Raw genomic sequence first — 26,282 nt, 5'->3', positions numbered from 1 at the left:
ACAATGGACTGTTCCAGTTTTGGCTGACATGAAGCCTGATTCTCTGCTATGACATGAAGACTGATTCTCTGCTGACATGAAGCCTGAATCTCTGTTATGGGACCTCTCTCCTCTGCCTGGGTGCCGGGGCCTAAATATATGACAATGGACTGTTCCAGTGTTGGGTGACGTGAAGCCTGATTCTCTGCTATGACATGAAGACTGATTCTCTGCTGACATGAAGCCTGAATCTCTGTTATGGGACCTCTCTCCTCTGCCTGGGTGTCGGGGCCTAAATATCTGACAATGGACTGTTCCAGTTTTGTGTGACGTGAAGCCTGATTCTCTGCTATGACATGAAGACTGATTCTCTGCTGACATGAAGCCTGAATCTCTGTTATGGGACCTCTCTCCTCTCCCTGGGTGCCGGAGCCTAAATATCTGACAATGGACTGTTCCAGTGTTGGGTGACGTGAAGCCTGATTCTCTGCTATGACATGAAGACTGATTATCTGCTGACATGAAGCCTGAATCTCTGTTATGGGACCTCTCTCCTCTGCCTGGGTGCCGGGGCCTAAATATATGACAATGGACTGTTCCAGTGTTGGGTGACGTGAAGCATGATTCTCTGCTATGACATGAAGACTGATTCTCTGCTGACATGAAGCCTGAATCTCTGTTATGGGACCTCTCTGCTCTGCCTGGGTGCCGGGGCCTAAATATATGACAATGGAATGTTCCAGTGTTGGGTGACGTGAAGCATGATTCTCTGCTATGACATGAAGACTGATTCTCTGCTGACATGAAGCCTGAATCTCTGTTATGGGACCTCTCTCCTCTGTCTGGGTGCCGGGGCCTAAATATCTGACAATGGACTGTTCCAGTGTTGGGTGACGTGAAGCCTGATTCTCTGCTATGACATGAAGACTGATTCTCTGCTGACATGAAGCCAGATTCTCTGCTATGGGACCTCTCTCCAATTGATATTGGTTAATTTTTTATTTATTTTTATTTTTATTAATTTCCCTATCCACATTTGTTTGCAGGGGATTTAACTACATGTTTCTGCCTTTTGCAGCCCTCTAGCCCTTTCCTGGGCTGTTTTACAGCCTTTTTAGTGCCGAAAAGTTTGGGTCCCCATTGACTTCAATGGGGTTCGGGTTCGGGACGAAGTTTGGGTCGGGTTCGGATCCCGAACCCGAACATTTCCGGGAAGTTCGGCCGAACTTCTCGAACCCGAACATCCAGGTGTTCACTCAACTGTACTCATAAGTTAAAAAGTTAAACATGCATTGAATAAAATGTATCCACGTCTACAGGTGTGCCCGATCTAGGTTTTGCCTGGTTTGCTTCATCAGGGGAGAATTTAACCAACTTGACACGGTGACTCTGCAGCACCAACGAAGATAATAGGAGCAACGTAACGGAGAATTCTTTATTTACATTTGTATTTGATTGACAAATCTATTGCAGACCAAATTGTTGAGAGGTTACCTCAACATAGAATTTTTCCAGTGCACATGAATATGGGGACTTTATTCAAAAGGCAATGGGAAAACCCTGATGGAAAACTGTTCATTCCTAATGTGGTTAAAAGGAAATATCCTTTTGATCAGTCTGTTTCTGCAGTCTTGGATAGGGCACTAAGCCACCGGGGCATTAACACTAAGATAGCAAAGTCTTCCCAGATATAGACGCAGAATGAGATGTCTTTTTGGTCTAGGTTCAGAAGATCGCCTAAAAAGAGGACAGAAAAAGAATCCAGACAAGCAGGAGATTTGACAGGAATAAGCCACAAGTGGGTCTCTGCCAAACAGGATGCCTGAAGCCAGGCCTCTAAAATTCGGAGGCAGGCTAGCATTCTTTCACAAGGCCTGGTCCATAATATCTTCAGATCCCTGGGTAGTCTGAAACAATAAAGGTTACTCTCTGCAACTGCGGGTCAAGCCTGCCGAAAGGTTCTATATGAACAAACCTTTAGGTCCTACGGTGGCAAAACTGGCTCAAGAATTTGTCAAGACAGAAGCCTTGCATATGGTTCAAATATCCCAAGAGGAAAGAGGAATATATTCAATAGTGTGCCCGGAGGGAAATAGTGTCTCGTAATAGATCTATGCTTCCGCAATTCGTTTATGGTGAAGAAGTTCCGGTTAGAGACGATATAATCAGTTTTGGCCCTGTTCTCAGAAGGGTTTCTTTTTGCTGCCATAGACCTAAGAGATGCTTATCTGCATATACATATAATTCCAGCTCATAGAAAATATCTACATCTGGCCATTTTTTAAGACAAATTCTCCATTTGTAGTTCACCTGCTTGCCGTTTGCCCTGAGCTCTTCAACAAGAGTCTTCTCCAAAATTGTAGTAGTCCTCACAGCAGCTCTGGCCCTCAAAGGCATCTCTATTGTCCTGTACCTGGACGACTGGCTGGTCAGGGCATCTTCAAAAACATTGCTGAAAACGCATCTTCATGTTATTCTGTACTTTGTGGGCCATCACGGCTTTATCATATAGCAAGAGAAAATCGTCTCTAGCTCCAGATATAGTAAAAAACTTTTTGGGATTTGTAATAAATAGTCAAGAAATGTCCCTAAATCTGTCCAGTCAAAGAATTCAAAAGCTCAAAAAAGCAGTTCACATTATGATAAGTCATCACAAAATTCCTGTGCAGAAGGCGATGTCTGTCCTGAGGATGTTGACCTTGATCATAGAGGCAGTTTTGCGGGCTAAAGCTCATATGTGTAAACTTCAATGTTCCATCTTGAATTAGTGGTCTCGCTCCAGACACTCCCTGGACAAACTGATGTTTCTGAATCTGGAGACCAAGAAGGAACTTCTTTGGTGGCTCAAGAACCCAATGATGGGGGTTTCTCTGATTCCTCCTCCGACAGATCTCATGTCGGATGCCTCCAACTGGTGTTGGGGTGCACATTCTGTAGATCTGTGGGTACAAGAGAATTGGTCTCAGAAAGAGTTGAGTCTTCCAACCAACCTGAAGGGATTGAGGGTAGTGAGACTTGCTCTTCTTTATCTTCAGAACTTTCTGAAAGGCAGGAATGTCTTAGTCCAGTCAGACAGCTTGGCTGTGGTGTACTATTTAAACAAGCAGTGTGGGACAAGAAGTACCCTTCTTCCAGAGAATGTGCCCAGCTGATGAAGTGGGCAGAGGACTGGCTCTTGAATATCTGTGTGGTACACCTCAAGGGTTCACTCAATTGCAAAGCAGACTGGTTGAGCAGGCACCCAGTACAGAACTCAAAATGGACCCTCAACAGGCATGTGTTCCGTTTGGTAACAGACAGGATGGGGTTCTAGAAATAGAGGTGATGGCGACCAGGGAGAATGCTCAGCTTCCATTGTTGTACTCTCCAACAAGAAGGACAAGCCTCTGGCCCTGGATGCTCTTTCTGTCAGCTGGGAACACAAGTTCCTGTATATGATTCCCCCATGGCCTCTGATTCCCAGAGTCCTTCAAAAGATCAAACAGGAGAAGACATCTGTCATTGTGATAATTCCCCTTTTGGCCCAGACGGTCCTGATTCAATCTCTTCCTGTCAATGTCACAAGGTCAATTCCAGAAACTACCTCTCAGGAGGAATCTCCTGTCACAGAATGGATTCCTTCATCCAGACCCAGCATGGTTACACCTTACGGCCGGGTGGCTGAGGGGAGGATTGTAAGGTGAAGGTTTATGACAGAGAATGAAACACTTAATCATAATTTAGTGCAAGGAATTATATGCCTACAGCTCTTCCTAGTGTTTTACAGTTCTTTCAGGATTGACTTCAGAAGGGTCTCAAATCTAACACCCTTAAAGTTCATTAACTCTACTCTTAATGGGACCTCGATCAGAAGTTTTTTTCAGAGCAATAAGGATTTCAAATCCTCCAATATGTCCTCCTTATACATCAGGGGATTTGTCACTAGTTCTCAAATGCCTCTCTTCCCCTCTGTTTGAACCAGTGATAGATATCATCTTGCACTTGCTGTCATGGAAAACAGTCTTGGTTTCTATTGCATCTGCACATCGAATAAGTGAAATCCTAGCATTGTCTTCTAGACATCCTTACTTTAGAGATATCTAGTACTGTCTCGCCTTGAGATCGATGCCTGGATTTCTTCCGAAGATTGCTTCTCAGTTGGTCGTAAACCAGGAAGTAATTCTTCCAGTTCTCACTTAAGGCAAAGGGAGGACTGGAGCTGATGGCCTACACTTCCTAGATGTCCATAGATCGGTTCAATATTATTTGTAAAGAACGAAGACCTTCAGAAACTCAGAAGCATTGTTTATTCAGTCCAAAGGCCAAAACAAAGGCAACAAAGCCAGTCCCCTGCATAGATGGGATAGAAGCTTAATCAGTAAACAATACCAGGAAGCAGGGCAGCAATGTCTTATTGAAATCAAGACTTAATACACAAGATCGGCTTCTTCTTCATGGACTGAAGCAGCTCACTGTATATTCCATTGGACCAGATCTGTAATGCAGCTATGTGGTCAAACCCTAATACTTTTATAAATAATTATCGCTTAGACTTAAATGCCACAATAGACTCAGCCTTTGGTAGAGAGGTGCTTAAGGCTGCATTGCAATCTTCCCTCCCTTAAATTGCTTGTTACGGCCCATTGTGCTGCCTGAGGACGACCAGGAATATGAAAATTTACTTACCAAAATTTGTTTCCTGTAGTCCAAAGACAGCACAGCATAACGCGCCCAATAAATTCTTGCATTGAAAAAAACACATGTGGTTGTCTATTGTGACCTTTTTATAGAGAGTCTGACTTGTGTTTAATTGAATTTTATTATTGTTCTGTTCTTCTATCCACTAGGGCAGTGATGGAGAACCTTTTTAAGACCGAGTGCCCAAACTGCAACCCAAAACCCACTTATTTATCGTGAAGTGACAACACGGCAATTTACCCTGAATACAACAGTCCAATATAGTATATCTTCCATGTACTTTATCATTTAGCTATAATAGCCTGCCTACATTCAATGCGCTGCCTGTGCCGTTCATAGTGTGCCCTGCACTGATGAATGGCAGAAAAGTCTAAGGCATATTGGTACACCATAGACTTTTTCCAGGGTGTGGGTGCCCACAGAGAGGGCTCTGAGTGCCACCTCTGGCACCCGTGCCATAGGTTCGCCACCACTGCACTAGGGGAAGTCAAAACTTAACCCATTGTGCTGCCTTTGGACTACAAGAAACAAAAATTTCGGTAAGTAAATTTTCATAATTTTCACAGAAGGCAGGAAATCATTTTGCCTTTGTTAGATAGAAAAATATATGTTAGACAATGTTTAACTGCCTACATTAAATCTACTTTAGAATGGAGGGTAGAGGAGAAGATTCTCTCTAATTTCCCGATGGGTTTGGTGCTCACTTGACTAGCGCGGTAGCCAACTCCTGGCCAGAGAGAGTTGATGCTTCTCTCCCAGATTTGTAGAGAGGCAAAGTGGAACTCCCCACACACTCTTTTAAAGCATCATAGGCTTCAGATTGATTCTGATGCTGTTTTTGGGAGGAAGGGTCCAGACTTGCCATCCATAATTATTTTGGTTCATAGTTTAATTTAACATGGGTGAGGAGAAAACACAAATTGCTCTTACCAGTAGATATTTTTCTGGAAACCCATGACAGCACTTCAAAAATTTTCCCAAACTATATATATACATATATATATATATATATATATATATATATATATATATATATATATATATTATTATTATTTTTTATTTTTTTAAAGTGTTGTATTAGCAATAGCAAAAGTGGTATGTTCTTGCTTAAATACATTTTGTTTTAGGGATGAGATTTAATCCCATGTTCAGGTCTAAAAAGATAGATAATAGGGGGTAATTTATAATTTAAGATTGTAATGTGGGTCACGACTTTTGCAAAACCCGCACATAGTAAATGAGCTATAATCCAGGTCTAATCTCACTTTTAGCTCTTAAACATAGATCACTGTGAGACGTGTTGAAGATCACGAAATGTTGCAAAAAATTTGCAGTTGCCATGACTTGTGATATTTTTAGACCACAAAACTGATTTGATCTGATTTGATAAATGACCCCTGTAGCATATTAGTTCCCTCTCTTGGCTTTTTGGTTTTCTTTTACTTTTATTATTAGTCTTTATTCTCACGTCTCCAGAGATTCTTTTTCTTATAATCACTGAGGTGTGATAGGGGTATGAAACCTATTTCTGCATATAATGGACAAACTTTACACTAAGAGAATGCTGTGATTTGAAAGATGGGTGAAAAAATGTGGAAAACTATCGTAAAATTAGACGCAGTGAATTTCACTGTAAAAAACTTAGAAACGAGCAGTGTATAATGTGATGGAAAAATGAATACAGCCAGCAGAGGAGGCAATATGGACAATAACACATTAGAAGGTCCTTGTATTAACTTTCTCTGCACAACAAATGCCACTAGCTGAAGTGAGACAACACCTTTAAGTCTGTTGTACATTTTCTCTTTGCAATGGGAAAACACCTGAACTCAAGAAATAAGAGGCCTATCTACGTTCTTTTGTCCATATAGTGTAACAACCTCTATATTTCGGTTCACTGACACCACTTGGCATACTACAGATATTTTTATTCCATGCATAAAATGATATGGAAATGTTCCTAAAGGTCTCTTGAATGCAGTAGTAACATCACAATGAAATAACAGATTTTATTTAAAGGGACACTGACAGGCCCTATAAACATATTTAGTTATTCCTATGCAGTCATAGATCTATTAAAGTGTATTCCAATGATATAAGAGTACCCCCTGTCCGCATTGTAAACAACTTTATATTCATGTAAGAGCCGCCCAGCGCAGTGAATAATAATGAGCTGGGCGGCGGTAGGAATCGACAGTTGAGGCGCGGCTGGGCACAAAGGTAGGAGGAAAAAGGCCCCTTGGGCATAAAGAAATGTGATTGACAGATGAATATAAAGTTGTTTTTACATGGTTTACAATGCAGACAGCGGGGTCTCTTATATCATTGGAATACACTTTAATAGATCTATGACTGCATAGGAATAACTAAATATGTTGATAGGGCCTGTCAGTGTCCCTTTAAGCTTACATATACATTTTATAGTTACAAAGCTTGCATGTTTTCTAAAGTGCAGTGATGTACTTTTAGAGAAGGTGACATGCCACAAAATGTACAGATGATTTGAACAAAATAAATACTTGAGATGAAAAATCAAAGTCACATTGTAATAGACAATCACATAAATGCTACGATATAATGTTCTTGGTAACTGTAAACTGATATTCTTTTGCATTATGTATAATTTTGTGATACCTGTACATCTGAATATTTATCATCCACAGTTGTTATCTATGGGGATTAGCCATGGATATCAGTAATTCAGGGTGGTCTATGAAAAATCTGGTCAGAATTATTTGCTAATATATTCAGGATGGATCATTACATCAACCTCTACTTGTTTAAAGGAAATCCCTTAATCATTTTAGTTGCTTTTAGGCTACTTTCACACTGGTGTTTTGGTTTCCGTTTGTGAGATCTGTTTTAGGGCTCTCACAAGCGGCCCAAAACGGATCAGTTTTGCCCTAATGCATTCTGAATGTATAAGGATCCGTTCAGAATGCATCAGTTTGCCTCCATTCCGCTCTAGAGGAGGACACCAAAACACTACTTGCAACGTTTTGGTGTCCACCTGACGATGCGGAGGCAAACGGATCCGTCCTGACTTACAATGTAAGTCAATGAGGATGGATCCGTTTTCACTGACACAATATGGCACAGTAGAAAACGGATCCGTCCTGACACACAATGTAAGTCAATGAGGATGGATCCGTTTTCACTGACACAATATGGCACAATAGAAAACGGATCCGTCCCCCACTGGATCTGTTCTGAACGGATGCATGCGGTTGTATTATTTTGCATCCAAAGTCTACTTGAAAACTTTTCAGTATGGATCTAGATTGCAATGTTCATGTTGGACACTAGATGTCAGTACAACCTGTATTTACATCTGTATTACAATTAGAATATCTGTATTATTTATGGTGTATTTAGTATCTTTTAATGACCAAACACATTCACACTTCATTTAATCTCTTTAAAAAAGCAAATCAGACTTATTTTTTTTATTGGACATCCCCCCATTTGTAATGGTTAGGTTGGTACAGTGAAAGCCCTTACTGGCCTCTTATTGCCATCTAACCACTGCACTGATGCAGGGTCTGCTGTGTTAGCCATATGTAAAATTCTCTATGTAGGTCTATGAGAGCCTCAATGAGCATGTCATAGAGGTACATAGAGAATCTCACTTCAAACTGACACAGCAGATGCTGTATTAGTCTGGTGAGCAGACTGCAGGGCACATGATCCAGAAGTGCCAGGAACAGAATCAATCTATGCAGAATAAAGAGGCTGGTAAGGACTATTTTGTGGGATGAGTTGCATTTTAATGCCACCTTTTTGGGGTACCTCTAATGTATAATATAACTTTAACGCTTTCTGCGGCAATTGGGGGAGCTGTGCATTCCTTGTAGTAGCCTTAGTTCTACTGACCTACAACAATAGTTCCTATGGAGGCCTGCAGATGGCAGAAATATATGTTAATTCATTGTAGTCTAAGGGACAAGCTCTCTAATGAATGCATGTTCAAGTCCCTCAAGGGGAATTAATGTGTAAAAAGTAAAAAATATATATATATATAATTCAACTCCCCCACAGTAAACAATTAATAAAAATCATAAGCGTCCTCGTCCCCAAATTCCCATACTATTAAAATATAGACGCATTTATGCCGTACAGTGAGATAATGGCCAATTCGCTATTTTGTTATTACCAAAATGGTATCGATAAAAACTACAGATTGCCCTGGAAAAATAAGCCCTCAAACAGCTCCATAGACAGAAATATAAAAAAAGTTATGTGATCTAGACATGGCGGTTCAAAGAAAAATGTTTTTCCAAAATTTATATTTAAGTAAAACTATATAAATGTGGTATCGCTGTAAGTATACTGACCTGGAGAATGATAGTAAGAGGTCAGGTTTTTCAGACTTTTAAAATTAGTTTCTTTTTACATATTTTAAAACTTCATTCAACTATATATAAAGTATATTTACTTCTATGTCCCCTTAAGGGACTTGTATCTGCAATTACTAGATCACTTGTACTACACACTGTAATATGTCTGTATTACAGTGTATAGGGATTTTTACAGGCATTCTAGTGCCTAAGGTATCTGGGGGGTTAAAGTGCAGGGATCACAGAAGAGTTATCATGGATCCTGACAATCAGGCCAAAACCAGCAGTGGAATCTACATACAAAAGAAGTATAACTGAAAAATACTGATCAAATACTGACTGTGTGAAAATGGCCTTAAAGAGGTTGTCCACTTTTTACCATTGATGACCTATCCTCAGGATAGGTCATCAATATCACATCCGTCGGGTTCCGACTCAGTGCACCGTCGCCGATCAGCTGTTTAAAGAGAAGGCAGCGCTCATACAAGCACTGCCTGCTCTGCTCATCTTTTCACCCCAGCAATTGTAGTGGTGAGCAGCGGGGCGGCTCTGTAGTATTCACTTGAACAGATAGAGCCGTCCCATTGAAGCCATATGAGGACTTGTTTTTTGAGGGACAAGTTGTAGGTTCTAATGGCACCATTTACTATTGTATTGAGAACCTGAGGGGAAAAAAAACCACACAATTCCACCACAGTTTTATGAGTTTAGGGCGTTGCCTATGCAGTAAAACTGACCTATGCTCTTCATTCTCTGGGTCAGTAAAACTACAACGATAATACATTTGTATTGTTTTTCTTTAAAAAATAAATACAAATTTTGGGATTTTTTTTCTTCTTTTGATCGCCATAGTCTAATCCCCCATAAAGTTTTTATATTTTTGTCTACGGAGCTATATAAGGGCTCATTTTTGGGAGGTGACCTGTAGTTTTTAGTGATACCATTTTGGGGTGTGTATGACTTTATGATCACTTTTTATTAAAATTTTGGGAGGAGAAGCAATGAAAAAAAAATGCAGATCGACTGTTTTGATTCTATTTTTCCAGTATGGCAATCACCGTACAGGATAAATACATTTATATTTTAATAGTTTGGACATTTTGGGATGCAGCTGGTTTATTTTTATAATAGAGAGGGGTGATTTTTATATATTTTTAAAACTTTTTAGATTTAATCTTTAGATTGCTTTTATCATATTCTGTTGTGATGTTACTCAGCAGATTCTGAGGAATTCACTATTTTTCTATGGAGACTGGCCACCTGCAGGCCCCCATAGAAACTACAGGTCTAATACCATGGGTTTCTTCAGAGAGACACAGGATATTAGGAACAACCAACAGCTGTGCCAGCCCCAGGAGCTCATCCCTCCAGGGGAAAAGCCTCTCGGATGCCGTGGTCACATTTGAACAAGCTATGAGGGGTTAAATGTCTGTGATCGGAGTTATTTATTTTAAAACACCATTAATTCCATTGCACTGTACATCTAAGAGGAGGTATACATACAAAATATAAAACGCCACAAGTACAATGTGCATGAACTTTGTAACAGACTGGTACAGAGGGGGAGAGGACCCTGCCCAAGAGAACTCACAATCACTGATTGCAGACATTAGCCCAAGTGTCTGCTGTGTGAAGGAGGGGCGTGGATTGAGAATTTGGCCCACACTACAGCAGCCTAGCCCCAAGGTTCAGGTCACAATGTGCATGTTCTAAATTCTAGGGTCTCCTCCCCCATCTACTACATTATCTGTACTAAGAGAGTTATGACTGTGGTGTTACATAGGACTGCAGGTGACAGTACTACATTATCTGTAAAAAGGGGGCATGTCCACAGTTTTGGGGGGGACCCACGCTATGCCACTGCCTCTATGTGATATATGCAACCAATCACAAACTGTTGTGGTCACGTGGGCCGAGACATCATCGCAGGAAGCTGGGTTGTACAGACACTGTCATCAGTTCAGGCAAGTGAGCCATAGAATAGCTGCGAAAAGTAAGTATTTTATTTTTTGCCCGTCACCTGAAATCCATGATTTGGTTCAGATGTGCAGCTGCAGATTTCCATGCAGATTTTTGCAGTATTGCTGCACAGAATGGGGGTTATTTACCAAAGATCAGCTTCTTATGCCAGTCTTTGATAGCCCTTGCGCTGCTGTATAAAGGCCCTACTTTAGGCTTCCTGCACACGACCGTATCTGTCCACAAAACACGAATGACATCCGTGTTGCATCAGTTTTATTTTGCAGACCCATTTAAATTTTGCAGCCAAGAATAGGACACGTGTTATCTTTTTGCAGAACAGACACAAGGTTGTGGACAGCACACAAATGACATCCATGTGTGGTCCGTTTTTATTGCGAACCCATAGAAATGATCGGACACGAATAGAAAATACATTTGAGTGCTTGAAGCCTTATTACAAGTTTTCACTACTCTTTTATGCCTGGCGTAAATGTTAGTAAATTTGCAGAGGCAAATGTCCTGTCTCTTGCCATTCCCTCACCACTCCTAAGTGGACAGGACGCTGTAAAAACACCTGTGTGACAAAATGTTGTGACATGGGCTTTAAAAAAGTCGTAAAATGGGGTCTTGGTACTTTTTTTTGCGCCAAAAACTGGAGTATGCTTCTTAATAATTGACCCCAAATATCTGAAGCTATTCTGCAATTCAAGATTGTAATGGTATAGCCATACATAGCATATGCACTGCTGATTTTACGCAGCAAATTTGCATGTGTAAAATCTGCAAAGTAAACAGTTAGGCCCCTTTCACACGAGCGAGTATTCCGCGCGGATGCGATGTGGGAGGTGAACGCATTGCACCCGCACTGAATACTGACCCATTCATTTCTATGGGGCTGTTCACACGAGCGGTGATTTTCACACATCACTTTTGCGTTGCGTGAAAATCGCAGCATGCTCCTCTTTGTGCGTTTTTCACGTAACGCAGGCCCCATAGAAATGAATGGGGTTGCGTGAAAATCGCAAGCATCCGCAAGCAAGTGCGGATGCGGTGCGATTTTCACGCACAGTTGCTAGGAGACGATCGGGATGGAGACCCGAACCTTATTATTTTCCCTTATAACATGGTTATAAGGGAAAATAATAGCATTCTGAATACAGAATGCATAGTAAAACAGCGCTGGAGGGGTTAAAAAAAATAAAAAATCATTTAACTCACCTTAATCCACTTGTTCGCGATGCGGGCATCTCCGTCTGACTCTTTTACTGTATAGGACCTGTGGAGAGCATTAACTATAGTTTAAGGACCTGGGATGACGTCACTCCGGTCATCACATGGTACGTCACATGATCTTTTACCATGGTGATTCACCATGGTAAAAGATCATGTGACATACCATGTGATGACCAGAGTGACGTCATCCCAGGTCCTTAAACTATAGTTAATGCTCTCCACAGGTCCTATACAGTAAAAGAGTCAGACGGAGATGCCCGCATCGCGAGCAAGTGGATTAAGGTGAGTTAAATGTTTTTGTTTTTTTTTAACCCCCTCCAGCGCTGTTTTACTATGCATTCTGTATTCAGAATGCTATTATTTTCCCTTATAACCATGTTATAAGGGAAAATAATACTATTTACAGAACACCGATCCCAAGCCCGAACTTCTGTGAAGAAGTTCGGGTTTGGGTACCAAACACGCGCGATTTTTCTCACGCGAGTGCAAAACGCATTACAATGTTTTGCACTCGCGCGGAAAAATCGCGGGTGTTCCCGCAACGCACCCGCACATTTTTCCGCAACGCCCGTGTGAAAGAGGCCTTAGGGTGCACTGTACACTGCAAATTTTGTTGCCGAAAATTCTGCGATTAAAAATCCGAATGGGGTTTGCAGAAATCCATGTGCTTGCAGCCTCATTCAAATGAATGGAAAATTCTGAAACAAAATCCGCAGCGTGTGAAGGCGCCCTTAGGCTTCTTTCACACGGGTGAGATTTCCGAGCGGGTGCAATGCGTGAGGTAAACGCATTGCACCCGCACTGAATCCGGACCCATTCATTTCTAAGGGGCTGTGCAAATAAGCGGTGATTTTCACGCATCACTTGTGCGTTGCGTGAAAATCGCAGCATGCTCTATATTGTGCGTTTTTCATGCAACTTCCTGCTGTGACGCGGCCGCACCGGACATGACGTGAGGAGGTGTGCCATGCCGCGCAGGCGCACAACAACGGGGTAGGGAAATTTCACAGCAGTTAGCTGGACACCTGCCGACACTGCGCATGCGCCGGAAGCCTCACCAGCGGTTAGGGTAGGGAAAAATTATGTGCCATGTTATAAGGGAAAATAATAAAATTTACAGAATACTGAACCCAAACCCGAACTTCTGTGAAGAAGTCCGGGTTTGGGTCTGGGTACCAAACATGCCGATTTTTCTCACGCGCGTGCAAAATGCATGAAAACGATTTGCACTCGTGGGGAAAAATCGTGCATGTTCCCGCAACGCACCCGCAACGCCCTTGTGAAACCAGCCTTATAGCAAAGATGTTTACAAATGTCATCCCACAACAAAATCCTCGCATAACTTGACGTACGGTGCATATTTTAAATCGCGTCAAATTATGATGCTCATTTCAGCCTTTGCAATGATGAGGGTGATACCTGCCAATTTCCATCCAAAATCCACACTATTCACTGAAAACTTCTATAGGCAGGGTTTCTCGTGTTTATATTTAACTTTGTATGAGATTGAGGTCTGTAAAGGTTTATGACCCTGTATACATAAGGCCTCCTTCACATGAGCGATATAGATTGTTTCAGGATCTGTTTAGAGAAAAACTGATTATTTTGCATGCAGTTTTTTCTACAATTGCGGTCAGTGTGCCTTTTTTCCCATCCAGGTTGTATCCGGATTATAAGCGTTTTTCATGTGCGTGTTCCCCTTAGCAACCATTAGTGAAAAACGCATTACATCCAGATGCCTTCTGTTTTTCACGCAAGCCCCATTCATTTCTATGGAACCAGAGCTGAATGAAAGACACACAATATAGAACATGCTGTGATTTTTCCTGTCCACAAAGATGATGCATGAAAAACAGCACTCATGTACACATATCCATTGAAATGAATAGGTCAGGATTAGAATTCAGTCTGGATGCTTTGTGTTCACTACATGCATCGCAACCAGATGGAAAACTCACTCGTGTGAAAGAGCCCTTAATTTGTAAAAAGGAAATATCAGGAAAATAATATTCATATGCGATTGATATCTGTCCACTAGAAATGCTCTTTGGGCCATAAAATTATCACAGTGATGTCTGTTCAACAACAACCTGACAATAAATAAAGTACATACAGTACACATTAAAGGCATCTGATTGACTACCATAAGAAAAATGAAAATTTCAAAACATTGTGGCCTCGCTGGTATAAATATACGAAGTGACTGACACACATGCAAGTAGACACAGTCCATGACTGCATATTCATTATATAACAAAGTAATAGATTGAAGGGGGACATTTAATAATCTATTTCCGTCACTTTTGTGGTGTAAATAGGTTGTACATTTTTGTTGACATCCATTTGTGTTGCAAAATGTGCCACTTTTCCAAAGTGGCGTATAAATGGGCCGTGCCGCCAGCGGGGCGCAGGGGGTGCTGCAGGCCTGCCACATTTATCTTTCTTCTCGCCAGTATTCTGGCATGAACAAGACTATAGCAGCTACGAGACTGCCGTCAGATGTAGCCCAGCCAGGAGATGCTCCAAATGTATGAGAGGCATGCCCATCCTCCAGCAGCACAGGGGGAATCAAGACCAGCCTGCAATAAGCCGGTGTTGATAAATGTCCCCCGCAGTGTTTCCACTTTTTATAAATGATGTGTCCACCTTCTGACCCCATTTTACCAAATACTTATATGACATATATGACATACAGTATATTCTATGACTATAGTCCTTGCATGTTACGGCCAGGGACACGTGGCGGAAAATTCTGCTGCAGTTTTTGCTGCTTTTCTGCATCAAACAACACAATTTTTTGCTGTGGAAAAAGACAGCAAATTTCACCCACTGCATTGACAAGGGTGAAGTCTGCAAGAGAAATCCACTGTTTGAATTGACATGCTGCTGAGTTCAAAGCCGCAATACCGCAGCTTTTCTGCTACAGTTTAATTACGCAGCACATGGATGAGAATTCTGAAAATGTGCAGTAATCTAATGGTGGAGAGACAAATTTCCCCATTACATTATGGGCACTTGGCTAAAGCTGGCCAATCATACACATTAAGTGAATGTTGCCCCAACTCGCCAAGTTCAGCATGACCCAACCACATAGTGAGTAAGAGGGTGTCCTGACTTTCCCCTGATTGCAGATGCTGGATGAAGGAAGTGTGGGTCACCTTTTCAACATGCATGATTTTTTTGTTTGTTCTCAAGGGAGTTACGCTGCTGGCAGAGATATCTGGCAATGGCCTATTTCCCTTATTTCCATATTGGGAGCACATGCACTCAGCTGAGCATACATTTTTTTGGAAGGGTCAGGAGGAGTGTTTGGCCAACAGCTATCTAACGTTTATGGCCAGCTTAAGTTGTTAGGAAAGCATCTAATAAGCTGGTTGTTTCCAATGGCATCCATCAGAATTGGGAATGCAGCTTGGGGTTATAATATTTAAAGGGGTTTTCCAAATATTCTATACTGATGACCTGTCTTCAAGAGTGTCCCATTAACCTTCCTTTTTCAAAGTCCTCTTCATTTACTTTCAGCTTTCCTAAGAAGTACCATATGTTGATCTGATCCAGTCCAAAGGAAAGGTAATACTTTATTGATCACATGACACTTGTCCAAGTCCAACAAAGATTTATAAAAATGCATTGTACATGTGGAAAGTGAGGATGTCATAACTACTGATCTTTTCCAGAACTTATTCCAGGAGATTCTAGCCTCTGGTGCGAAGGACAGCGAATATATAAAAGATACAAAGGGTATGCCGAGAATAAACATCCTTTGGTCATCTTCATTGCAGTGTTTAAATAATTTTGAAAAGGGGGAAAATATGTACAAGCTTTAAAATAAATAAAAATATGCGTTAATCCTTAGGAGTAATGCTCAACTGAATGGTGTTTCTAGTGTTGTATTGTCAGCAGAGACTTGAACACAAGGTGATGAGTATAGATCTTGAAATAGTAATGTATTATTATCTTTCCATTCTCTGTATTTTTCACTTGTGATTTCACCACTTTCCAGGAGTTGGTTAATCATCGCCAGGTCATGTTCTTTGCACTTGTCAAAAAAACATAGAAATCTTAATATTAATATTACATAAATCTGCATCATATTCTACTGTTAAAATAAAAATACAATACTAAATTATTTGAGATGCACATTCATTGTAAGTCTGTTTTCAAGGCCTAGTTCACACATCAGTAGCTTGGCCGATGTTTCAGTGATTTCAGTTATAATTGTGAGCTAAAAACAGAAGTGGAGCGTACAGAGAGATACGGTATATTGGAAAGATTTGCACCTGTTCTGTGTTTTTGACCTGATTCTGGTTATGGCTCAAAATTACTGATGGACATGACTGACCAAACACTGTCATATTGACTAGGCCGAACAGAAAGACTCCAACCCCTTCAACACTTATTATTTATTATAAAGCACATACTTTTGCACCTACAGCAAAATGTTCAATGTCTGAGGCAAAATTATTCATTGAGCTTATCAGACTGTGACTGTGTTGAACTGACAGATTTGCGGGCTTTAAGGCATTATATATAAAATGCATTTGGAAAGTCTTCAGACCCTTTTCATGTTTTTCCCTTTTTGTTATGATACGGCCTTGTGCTAAAATAAATAATGAAAATTTCTGTCTACTTTAAGTTGGCATCAATTTGTAAATGTCATTTTTTTTTCTAAATTTTAAAGACTGGCTTTTTTAAGGACAAATTCAATTATGAAGTCACTTTGTGGGACTTACATAATAGAAACCACCCATAAATGACCCCATTTTAGAAACTATACTCCTCAAATTATTCAAAACTGATTTTTGAAACTTTGTTAACCCTTTAGATGTTCCACAGGAATAGAACCAAATGGAGGCGAAATTTAAATATGTCATTTTTTGTACAGGTTTTTCATTTCAATCAATTTTTTCCTATAGTAATAGCAAAACAAACCTCAATTTTTATTACCCTGATTCTGCAGTTCACAGAAACACCCAATATGTGGTCGTAAACTGGCAGCATTCAGAAGGGAAGGAGAGGCACCTGGATTTTCTAACATTTTAGTTGATTTAATTGGTACCATTTTGGGGTACATATGACTTTTTGATAGTTTATTTTTTATTTTTTGGGAGTTGAGATATGCAAAACTTCCATTCTTGTCAGTGTTTTTTACTTTTATTTTTTATGGGGTTCTCCATGCAGTATATATGATATAATAACTTTATTCTGTGGGTTGAGACGATTATAGCGATACCAAATTTATATAGTCTTTTTATCTTTTGCATCAGAAAATATTTTTTTATTAAAAATAAATTGTATTTTGCATTGCCATATACTAACATCCATAACTTTTTTTATTTTTCCCCCAATCGTCTGAGTGCTTGTTTTTTGTGTGTAGTTTTTATTGGTACCATTTTGGGGTACATAAGTCTTTTTGATCGCTTTGTATACCAAAGGTGACAAAAACAGCAATTCTGTCAGTGTTTTTCTTTTTTTTTTATACCGCTTTCACCATGCAGGATAAGTAAAGTGATAATCATTATAGATGCAGCGAAATCAATTATTTGTACTTTTTTTTTTTTTTTTTTCGTCCAATTATAAATCAGGGGTTATGAGAAAAAAGTGATTTATTTATGTTTTATTTATTTTTTTCCTTTTTTTTTGTTTACCAAGTTCCACTTGATTATTGAACATCAAGTGGGTCTGATTGCTGTACAGTGCACTGCAATAGTCATCTATGGCAATGCACTGTACTGTCAGTTTTACACTGACACTAGACCTGATCAGACCCTGCCTCTGGCCTGGCCGGCTTAAGTACATGACAAACCTGGAGGATTTTGTAAGGCCTCTGCCTGCCATGGCAACCATTGGGATGCTGCCATCGCAGCACGGCGGTTCCATGGGGGAGAGAGGGAGCCCCTTCCCTCTCTTAACCCCATAGATGCTGTGGTGGCTACTGACCGCTGCATCTAAGGGGTTTAATGGCTGGGATCGTTGCCAGCACTGATCCTTGCCGTTGCAGCAGAGTGTCCCCATATATGTTACAGGTGAGACCTACTGCTCATGAAGGTGGCTTAGTCACTAAGCCAATAACATCTCGATCATTGGGGGGCACTGAGGGGGTGCAATGGCGTCACAGAAGACGCACAGAGGGGACAGCCATTACCTTTACTCAGGTCTCAAATGGTGGAGATCAGAGCCTGAAAACTGCAGTTTTAACTGTTCTAGGCTCTGATTGGTTAGTCTCTACAGACTAACCAATCCAAGTGATCGCCGGCAAGGAACCACTCTAATTGGTCTCTTGCCGGCTTTTTCAGTGCCTCCGCTGTCTCTAACAGTGGATACTCTGGGACTGTGACACTTAATCGTGTCTCAGCATACAGTAACCATTTGGATGTAGCTGTACGTCTGATTGCAGAAACCTCCATGCAATCTGGACTTACAGCTACATCCATTTGTGCCAAAGGGTTAATATTAGAACATAATTAACCTTACCTTTAGAGTGCTGTTCAAAGTCCTGATTTTGTGCAGTTTTTCATTGATTGAAGGGTTTTTGCTGCGTTTAATAAAAGACTTTCTTAGTTCAATTTTCGAAGAGGGTCGACGATCTCCAATTGGTGATAGACTAGCTTCTTCTAGAGATTTGTATAATTTCTCCATTTCATCATCATCTTCATTTTGCAGAAGAGAATAGGAATATTAAGGCAATAAAATGGCATTGTCATTACAATACCACACACACTCACACACAGCACCATGAACTCAAAGTGTGACCAGTATATAATCATACTCGATAGACGCACTCTGGAAATTGAGAAGATCATTAATGAAATGACATGCTTTTATACTGTTGTGTTTAGTACTATGTATTTCCAATTGCACAAAAGAGTTTGTTCACACGCAGGGTCATTTGTTGACTTTTGCTTTGGTTTTGCTTTTTTTCTTTTCTTTTCTTGTCCATATTTTCATTTGAATAAATTGAGGAATCTATTAAATTCTACTGTAAGGATACTGCCACACATTCAGGTTTTTAATGCAGTTTTTTCAAAAGTAGGAGTGGATTATGTATCTATGACACTTTGGAAAGTGGCTAATCAGCTTTTAAACATACTACACCCTAGTAAAATGAACTGTTCATCTATGTATAGTTAAAGGGACACTGACAGGCCCAATAAGCATATTTAGGTATATATATGACAGTACAGGTATTATCAAGTGTATTAAAATCATCTAAGTATCCCCCCTGTCCACCTTATAAATACCGAAAACGAAAGTTTTATAACCTGCCTGTCTCGTCACCAATCTGCCCAAGGGGTGGCGTTTCATCTCAAAATGCGCCCAGCCAGCCGCTCTCAACTGCCGTTCTGAAGCCCCGCCCAGCTCACCAATATTCACTTCGCTGGGCGGCGGCTACAACTCTCCCCGACTCAAGTGCCCGGCGCATGCGCATAAAGCAGAGGCTGCAGCGGCCTCTAAGACGCAGACTGTCTGTACGCAGGTGTGATGTGACCCCGGCCAGGCGCATGCGCTGAAGATTAGACGGAGGACATGCCCAGAGGATTGAATTGGCCATGCACAGGATCTTGAGTCGGGGAGAGTTGTAGCCGCCGCCCAGCGAAGTGAATACTGATGAGCTGGGCGGGGCTTCAGAACGGCAGTTGGGAGCGGCTGGATGGGCGCATTTTGAGATGAAACGCCGCCCCTTGGGCAGACTGGAGACGAGACAAGCAGGTTATAAAACTTTCGTTTTCGGTATTTATAAGGTGGACAGGGGGGATACTTAGATGATTTTAATACACTTGATAATACCTGTACTGTCATATATATAACTAAATATGCTTATTGGGCCTGTCAGTGTCCCTTTAAAGGGATTCTCCGGGAATTAACAAAAAAGCAATTACTGAAAATACATAAATATGACTTCATTATAAACACTTTCCTAAATAGCTTTCATTATTTATAATGTCTTGTTTTCTCTACAGACAAAAAAAATAAAATGGCAGCTATGCTGCTAGCACAGAGAAAGCCCGTCCTCATAACACAGCTGGGATGGGATATATCAGATGTTCAGTGCAGTTAGCTAAAGACCATCTTATATACAGCTGATAAGATGTCAGCTGTGTGTGGTAATGGAGTGAAGTGAAAGTAGAGAGAGGAGGACGGATGGGTGGGGTATGTGGCTAATGAGTAGCAGCAGTCTGCTACATTACCACAGCCCTACAACAATCTGCCGTGTCCGTCCTCCTCTCCTTTCACTTTGCTCCATTACCACACACAGCTGACATCTTATCAGCTGTATGTAAGATGGTAACTTATTACAGCCAGACAGGCTGAGAGAGCTCTTTACAGCACTGAACCTCTAATGTATCCCGTCCCAGCTGTGACCGACTTCCTCTGTGCTAGCAGCAGAGCCGCCATTTTATTTCTCCTGATGCTTGTCCCCTAGAGAAAACAAGTCATTATAAATGATGAAAGCTATTTAGGAAAGTGTTTATAATGAAGTAATATTTATGTATTTTCAATAATTGTATTTTCTTAATTCCCAGAGAACCATTTAAGGTAAAAGACAAGCTTCACAACATGGTACAATAGAACAGGGTGGCTGTTGTGGCTGTGGTGCTGTGGGGTGGCCCAGAGCCAAGGGGGCTTATCTTGGCAGAAGAAGTGCTATAATGTCACTGAATTGTCCCTCTCCCGTTACGCCCTAAATGAGCCACTCGAAAGAGGTTGAGGTAATGTGGCAGTGACAAGTGGACTTACAAATTTGATCAAAACATATTCAAAGAACTTCATGTTTATAAACTTATGCTCATCAGCAACGGTTCATTGTATAATGTGTGAATGTGCAATACATGGCTCTAGTCTGGGACAACATTTTAGATGTATTGATTGAACATGATGAAGGTTCTGACTTTGATATTGTGTATTATTTTGGCGATTGAATAATTTCCTTTACTGGTTTGTTTATGTTTGTATTTTATTTATTCCGCTTTGTTGCTGTCATGCTTACCTTTTGCTTTCATATGTAGACCCTCTGTAACCATGGATGACAAGCTCATGTTTAATTCTGGTTCCTCTACTTGCATCTTAAAGTCAGCATTTAACATTCTAACATCTTTATTTTGGTACAGATTCTGTTCTACAAACAATTTCTCAAGTTCAGGAGCTGATGAACTGTTTGTTATGGGACGATGTAATACTTTTTCTTGATATTCCATGATACACAGTGATGATCCAGAGTTGTGGGCTAGAGAACTTACATGTAGTGGTATGGCAAGTTCAGAAGAAATTGAGGGTGAATTATGTTTTGCCTGCAAGCAAATAAGTAATAAAATTAGAGCAATCAGAATTTATCTTAGTTGATAAACTTTTTGGGCATTATGTGAAAAGAAACAAAGATTACATTACTGTGTACCATCTCACATACCAAAAGTATGTGGATTTTTATGAGCAACAACTGTGATAGATTTCTAAATATTTTTTTTGTTGTACAAAGGAAGCTCATGTGTTCCAAGTAATATTGGAGCCAACTCTGTACATAGAAATCACATGAAAACAAATTGTGGGCTCTACAAAATGTTAAATTTTATGCAACTGATGCAGTCATTGGTAGTACTGGTTTTCTAAAGGTAACAACTGAAAGACTGTTTTTTAGTCCATTAGCTTTAACTATTGTTTAGCAGATCAGAGCTTGCTAAGGAAAAAGAGAAAGAAAGTGTAACAAATGGAACATAAAGGGGATTTCTAGGATTTTAATATTGATGAAAGAATTTAAATCACTAAAACAGGAGGGTAGCGAGGAAGCATTCAAAAACTATAAGGAAAAAAATAGAATATGTAAAAGACAAATAAAAGCAGCCAAACTAAAGACCGAGAGATTAATGGCCAAAGAGTGTAAAACTAACCCTAAAATGTTCTTCAATTATATAAATGGTAAAAAGTATAAGGCTACTTTCACAGTAGCATTTTAGTTCTCCGGTATTGAGAACTGTCATAGGGGCTTAATACCAGAAACAAATGCTTCAGTTTTGTCCCCATTCATTGTCAATTGGAAAAAAACTGAACTAAACAGAACAGAAAGCTCCAAAATGCATTCTGTTCCGTTTAGTTGCGTTCCCATACCGGAGAGCAAACGCAACATGTTGTAGTTTGCTTTCCGTCCTGGGATGCGGAGCAAGACAGATCCCTTTTCTCTGACACAATCTGCCATAATAGAAAATGGATCCATCCTCCATTGACTTTTAACCTCTTCCGGACACATGATGTACCGGTACGTCATGTGTATTTCCGATCACCGCCGCCCGGCGGGTGGTGATCGGAACAATGTGCCTGCTCAAATCATTGACCGTCACCTCATCCCGCAAAAAATGAGCCGCTACCAAAAAATAAAAAAACTATGGCTCAGAATATGGAGATACTAAAACATCATTTATTTTTTTTAAAAAGCTGTTATTGTGTGAAACTTACATAAATAAAAAAATGTATACATATTAGGTATCGCCGCGTCCGTATCGACTGGCTCTATAAAAATATCACATGACCTAACCCCTCAGATGAACACCGTAAAAAAAAAAAAAAACTGTGCTAAATAAACCTTTTACACAAAAAGTGTAATAGCAAGCGATCAAAAAGTCACACGCACCCCAAAATAGTGCCAATCAAACCGTCATCTCATCCTGCAAAAATCATACCCTACTTAAGATAATCGCCCAAAAACTGAAAAAACTATGGCTCTCAGACTATGGAAACACTAAAACATGATTTTTTTTGTTTCAAAAATGTAATCATTGTGTAAAACTTACCTAATATGTATACTTTTTTTTTATTTATGTATCGCCGCGTCCGTAATAACTTGCTCTATAAAAACATCACATGCTCTAACCCCTCAGGTGAATACCATAAAGAATAAAAAATAAAAACTGTGTAAAAAAAGGCATTTTTTTGTCACCTTACATCACACAAAGTGTAATACCAAGCGATCAAAAAGTCATACGCACTCCAAAATAGTGCCAATCAAACCGTCATTTCATCCCGCAAAAATCATACCCAACTCAAGATAATCACCCAAAAACTAAAAAAAAATATAGCTCTCAGACTATGGAAACACTAAAACATGACTTTTTTGTTTCAAAAATGAAATCATTGTGTAAAACTTACCTAAATAAAATAAAGTATACATATTAGGTATCACCGCGTCCGTGACAACCTGGTATATAAAAATACCACATGATCTAACCTGTCAGATGAATGTTGTAAATAACAAAAAATAAAAACAGTGCCAAAACAGCTATTTCTTGTTACCTTGCCTCACAAGGCAAAAAGGTAAAAGTGTAATATAGAGCAACCAAAAATCATATGCACCCTAAACTACTACCAACAAAACTGCCACCCTATCCCATAGTTTCTAAAATGGGGTCACTTTTTTGGAGTTTCTACTCTAGGGGTGCATCAGGGGGGCTTCAAGTGGGACATGGTGTAAAAAAAACAGTTCAGCAAAATCTGCCTTCCAAAAACAGTATGGCATTCCTTTCCTTCTGCACCCTGCCGTGTGCCCGTACAGCAGTTTACGACCACATATGGGGTGTTTCTGTAAACTACAGAATCAGAGGCATAAATATTGAGTTTTGTTTGGCTGTTAACCCTTGCTTTGTAACTGGAAAAAAATTATTAAAATGGAAAATCTGCCAAAAAAGTGACATTTTGAAATTGTATGTCTATTTTCCATGAATTCTTGTGGAACACCTAAAGGGTTAACAACGTTTGTAAAACCAGTTTTAATTACCTTGAGGGGTGTAGTTTATAGAATGGGGTCATTTTTGGAGTGTTTCTATTATGTAATCCTCGCAAAGTGACTACAGACCTGAACTGGTCCCTAAAAATTGGGTTTTTGAAAATTTCTGAAAAATTTCAAGATTTGCTTCTAAACTTCTAAGCCTTGTGACATCCCCAAAAAATAAAATATCATTCCCAAAATGATCCAAACATGAAGTACACATATGGGGAATGTAAAGTAATAACTATTTTTGGAGGTACAGTATTACTATGTATTATAGAAGTAGAGAAATTGAAACTTTGAAATTTGCAATTTTTTACAAATTTTTGGTAAATTTGGTATTTTTTTATAAATAAAAATTAATTATTTTGACTTTATTTTACCAGTGTCACGAAGTACAATATGTGATGAAAAAACGATCTCAGAATGGCATGGATAAGTCAAAGCGTTTTAAAGTTATCAGCACATAAAGTGACACTGGTCAGATTTGCAAAAAATGACCAAGTCCAGAAGGTGAAATAGGGCTGAGTCCTTAATGGGTTAAGGAGTTAATAGAGTTCATGACGGATCTGTCTTGGCACTGTTAAAGATAATACAACCGGATCCGTTCATAACGGATGCAGATGGTTGCATTATCAGTAACGGAAGCTTTTTTGCTGAACCCTACCGCATCCAGCAAGAACGATAGTGTGAAAGTAGCCTTAATCTGAAAGTGTCGGCCATCTACAGAGTGATGATGGGGGAGTTGCAGAGAGCGATGAGGTGAAAGCAAAGCTATTAAATATTTTTTTCTCCACTGTATTCACTGAAGAAAATAAACTGTCAGATAAGATGCAGAATGTAAAAGTATAATTTCCCATTAAAAGTGCCCTGTCTGACCCAGGAAGAAATACAGCAGCGTCTTAAAAAGATTAAAATAGACAAATCGCTAGGACCAGATGGCATACACCCCCGTATCCTAAAAGAATTAAGTAACGTCATAGCAATACACTTATTTCTGATATTTAAGGACTCTATACTGACAGGGAGTGTTCCACAGGATTGGTGCATAGCAAATGTGGTGCCAATATTCAAAAAGGGTCCAAAAACAGAGCCCAGAAACTATAGGCCGGTAAGTTTAACATCTGTCGTGAGTAAACTGTTTGAAGGTTTTCTAAGAGATGCTATCTTGAAGTACCTCAATGAAAATAAGCATATAACGCCATATCAGCATGCTTTCATGAGGGATCGGTCATATCAACTAATTCTATGAGGAGGTAAGTTCTAGACTTGACAGCGACGAATCAATGGATGTCGTATATCTGGACTTCTCCAAAGCATTTGACACAGTACCACATAAAAGGTTAGTATATAAAATGAGAATGCATGAACTGGGAGAAAATGTCTGTATATGGGTAAGTAACTTGTTATAGAAAACAGAGGGTGGTTATTAATGGTACACACTCAGATTGGGTCACTGTCACTAGTGGGGTACCACAGGGGTCAGTATTGGGCCATATTCTCTTCAATATATTTATTAATGATCTTGTAGAAGGCTTACACAGTAAAATATAAATTTTTGCAGATGACACTAAATTGTGTAAAGTAATTAACATGGAAAAGGAAAGTATACTGCTACAGAGGGATCTGGACAGATTAGAGGCTTGGGCAGAGAAGTGGCAGATGAGGTTTAACACTGACAAATGTAAGGTTATACACATGGGAAGGAATAATGCAATTTACCAGTACATAATGGTAAAACACTGTGTAACACTGATATGGACCTAGGAATTTTAGTGAACAGCAAACTAAGCTGTTAAAACCAGTGTCAGGAGGTTGCCAAAGCCAATAAGATAATGATTTGCATCAAAAGGGGCATAGATGCCTGTGATGAGAACATAGTCTTGCAACCTTACAAATCACTAGTCAGACCACTGTGTACAGTTCTGGGCTCCTGTGAATCAGGCAGTCATAGCAGAGCTGGAGAGGGTTCAGAGGAGGGCAACTAAAGTAATAACTGGAATGGGTGGACTACAGTATCCAGTAAAATTATCTAAATTAGGGTTATTCACTTTAGAAAAAAGACAACTCAGGGGAGATTTAATAACTATGTATAAATTTATCAGGGGTCAGTACAGAGATCTCTCCCATCATCTATTTATCCCCAGGACTGTGACTGTGACAAGGGGACATCCTCTGCGTCTGGAGGAAAGAAGGTTTGTACACAAACATAGAAGAGGATTCTTTACGGTAAGAGCAGTGAGCCTACGAAACTCTCTGCCTGAGGAAGTGGTGATGGTGAGTTCACTAAAAGAGTTCAAGAGGGGCCTGGATGTATTTCTGGAGTGTAATAATATTACAAA

General features: G+C 39.9%; 1 protein-coding gene and 1 long non-coding RNA gene across 2 annotated transcripts in view; one reads left to right on the top strand and one right to left on the bottom strand.

The window, feature by feature from the left end:
• Nucleotides 1–7,861: 7,861 nt before the first annotated feature.
• On the top strand, nt 7,862–9,079 carry LOC120997280. The gene is made up of 3 exons (XR_005778137.1): nt 7,862–8,801; nt 8,892–8,895; nt 9,039–9,079. It is a non-coding gene; the product is annotated as an uncharacterized LOC120997280 (long non-coding RNA).
• Nucleotides 9,080–15,154: 6,075 nt separating this feature from the next.
• Nucleotides 15,155–26,282, bottom strand: part of IPCEF1 (interaction protein for cytohesin exchange factors 1) — a 382,557-nt gene continuing 371,429 nt past the window's right edge. The window contains exons 10-12 of the mRNA XM_040430126.1: nt 21,178–21,478; nt 18,663–18,838; nt 15,155–16,227 (exon numbers count right to left, since the gene is read on the bottom strand). Of these exons, the coding sequence (XP_040286060.1) occupies nt 16,054–16,227; nt 18,663–18,838; nt 21,178–21,478 (651 nt within the window). The 3' untranslated portion in view covers nt 15,155–16,053. The remainder of the gene's footprint in view (nt 16,228–18,662; nt 18,839–21,177; nt 21,479–26,282) is intronic.

Source organism: Bufo bufo, chromosome 4 (genome assembly GCF_905171765.1).
Source record: "Bufo bufo chromosome 4, aBufBuf1.1, whole genome shotgun sequence".
Lineage (NCBI taxonomy): Eukaryota > Metazoa > Chordata > Amphibia > Anura > Bufonidae > Bufo > Bufo bufo.
This window is presented reverse-complemented; position numbering and strand designations above follow the sequence as displayed.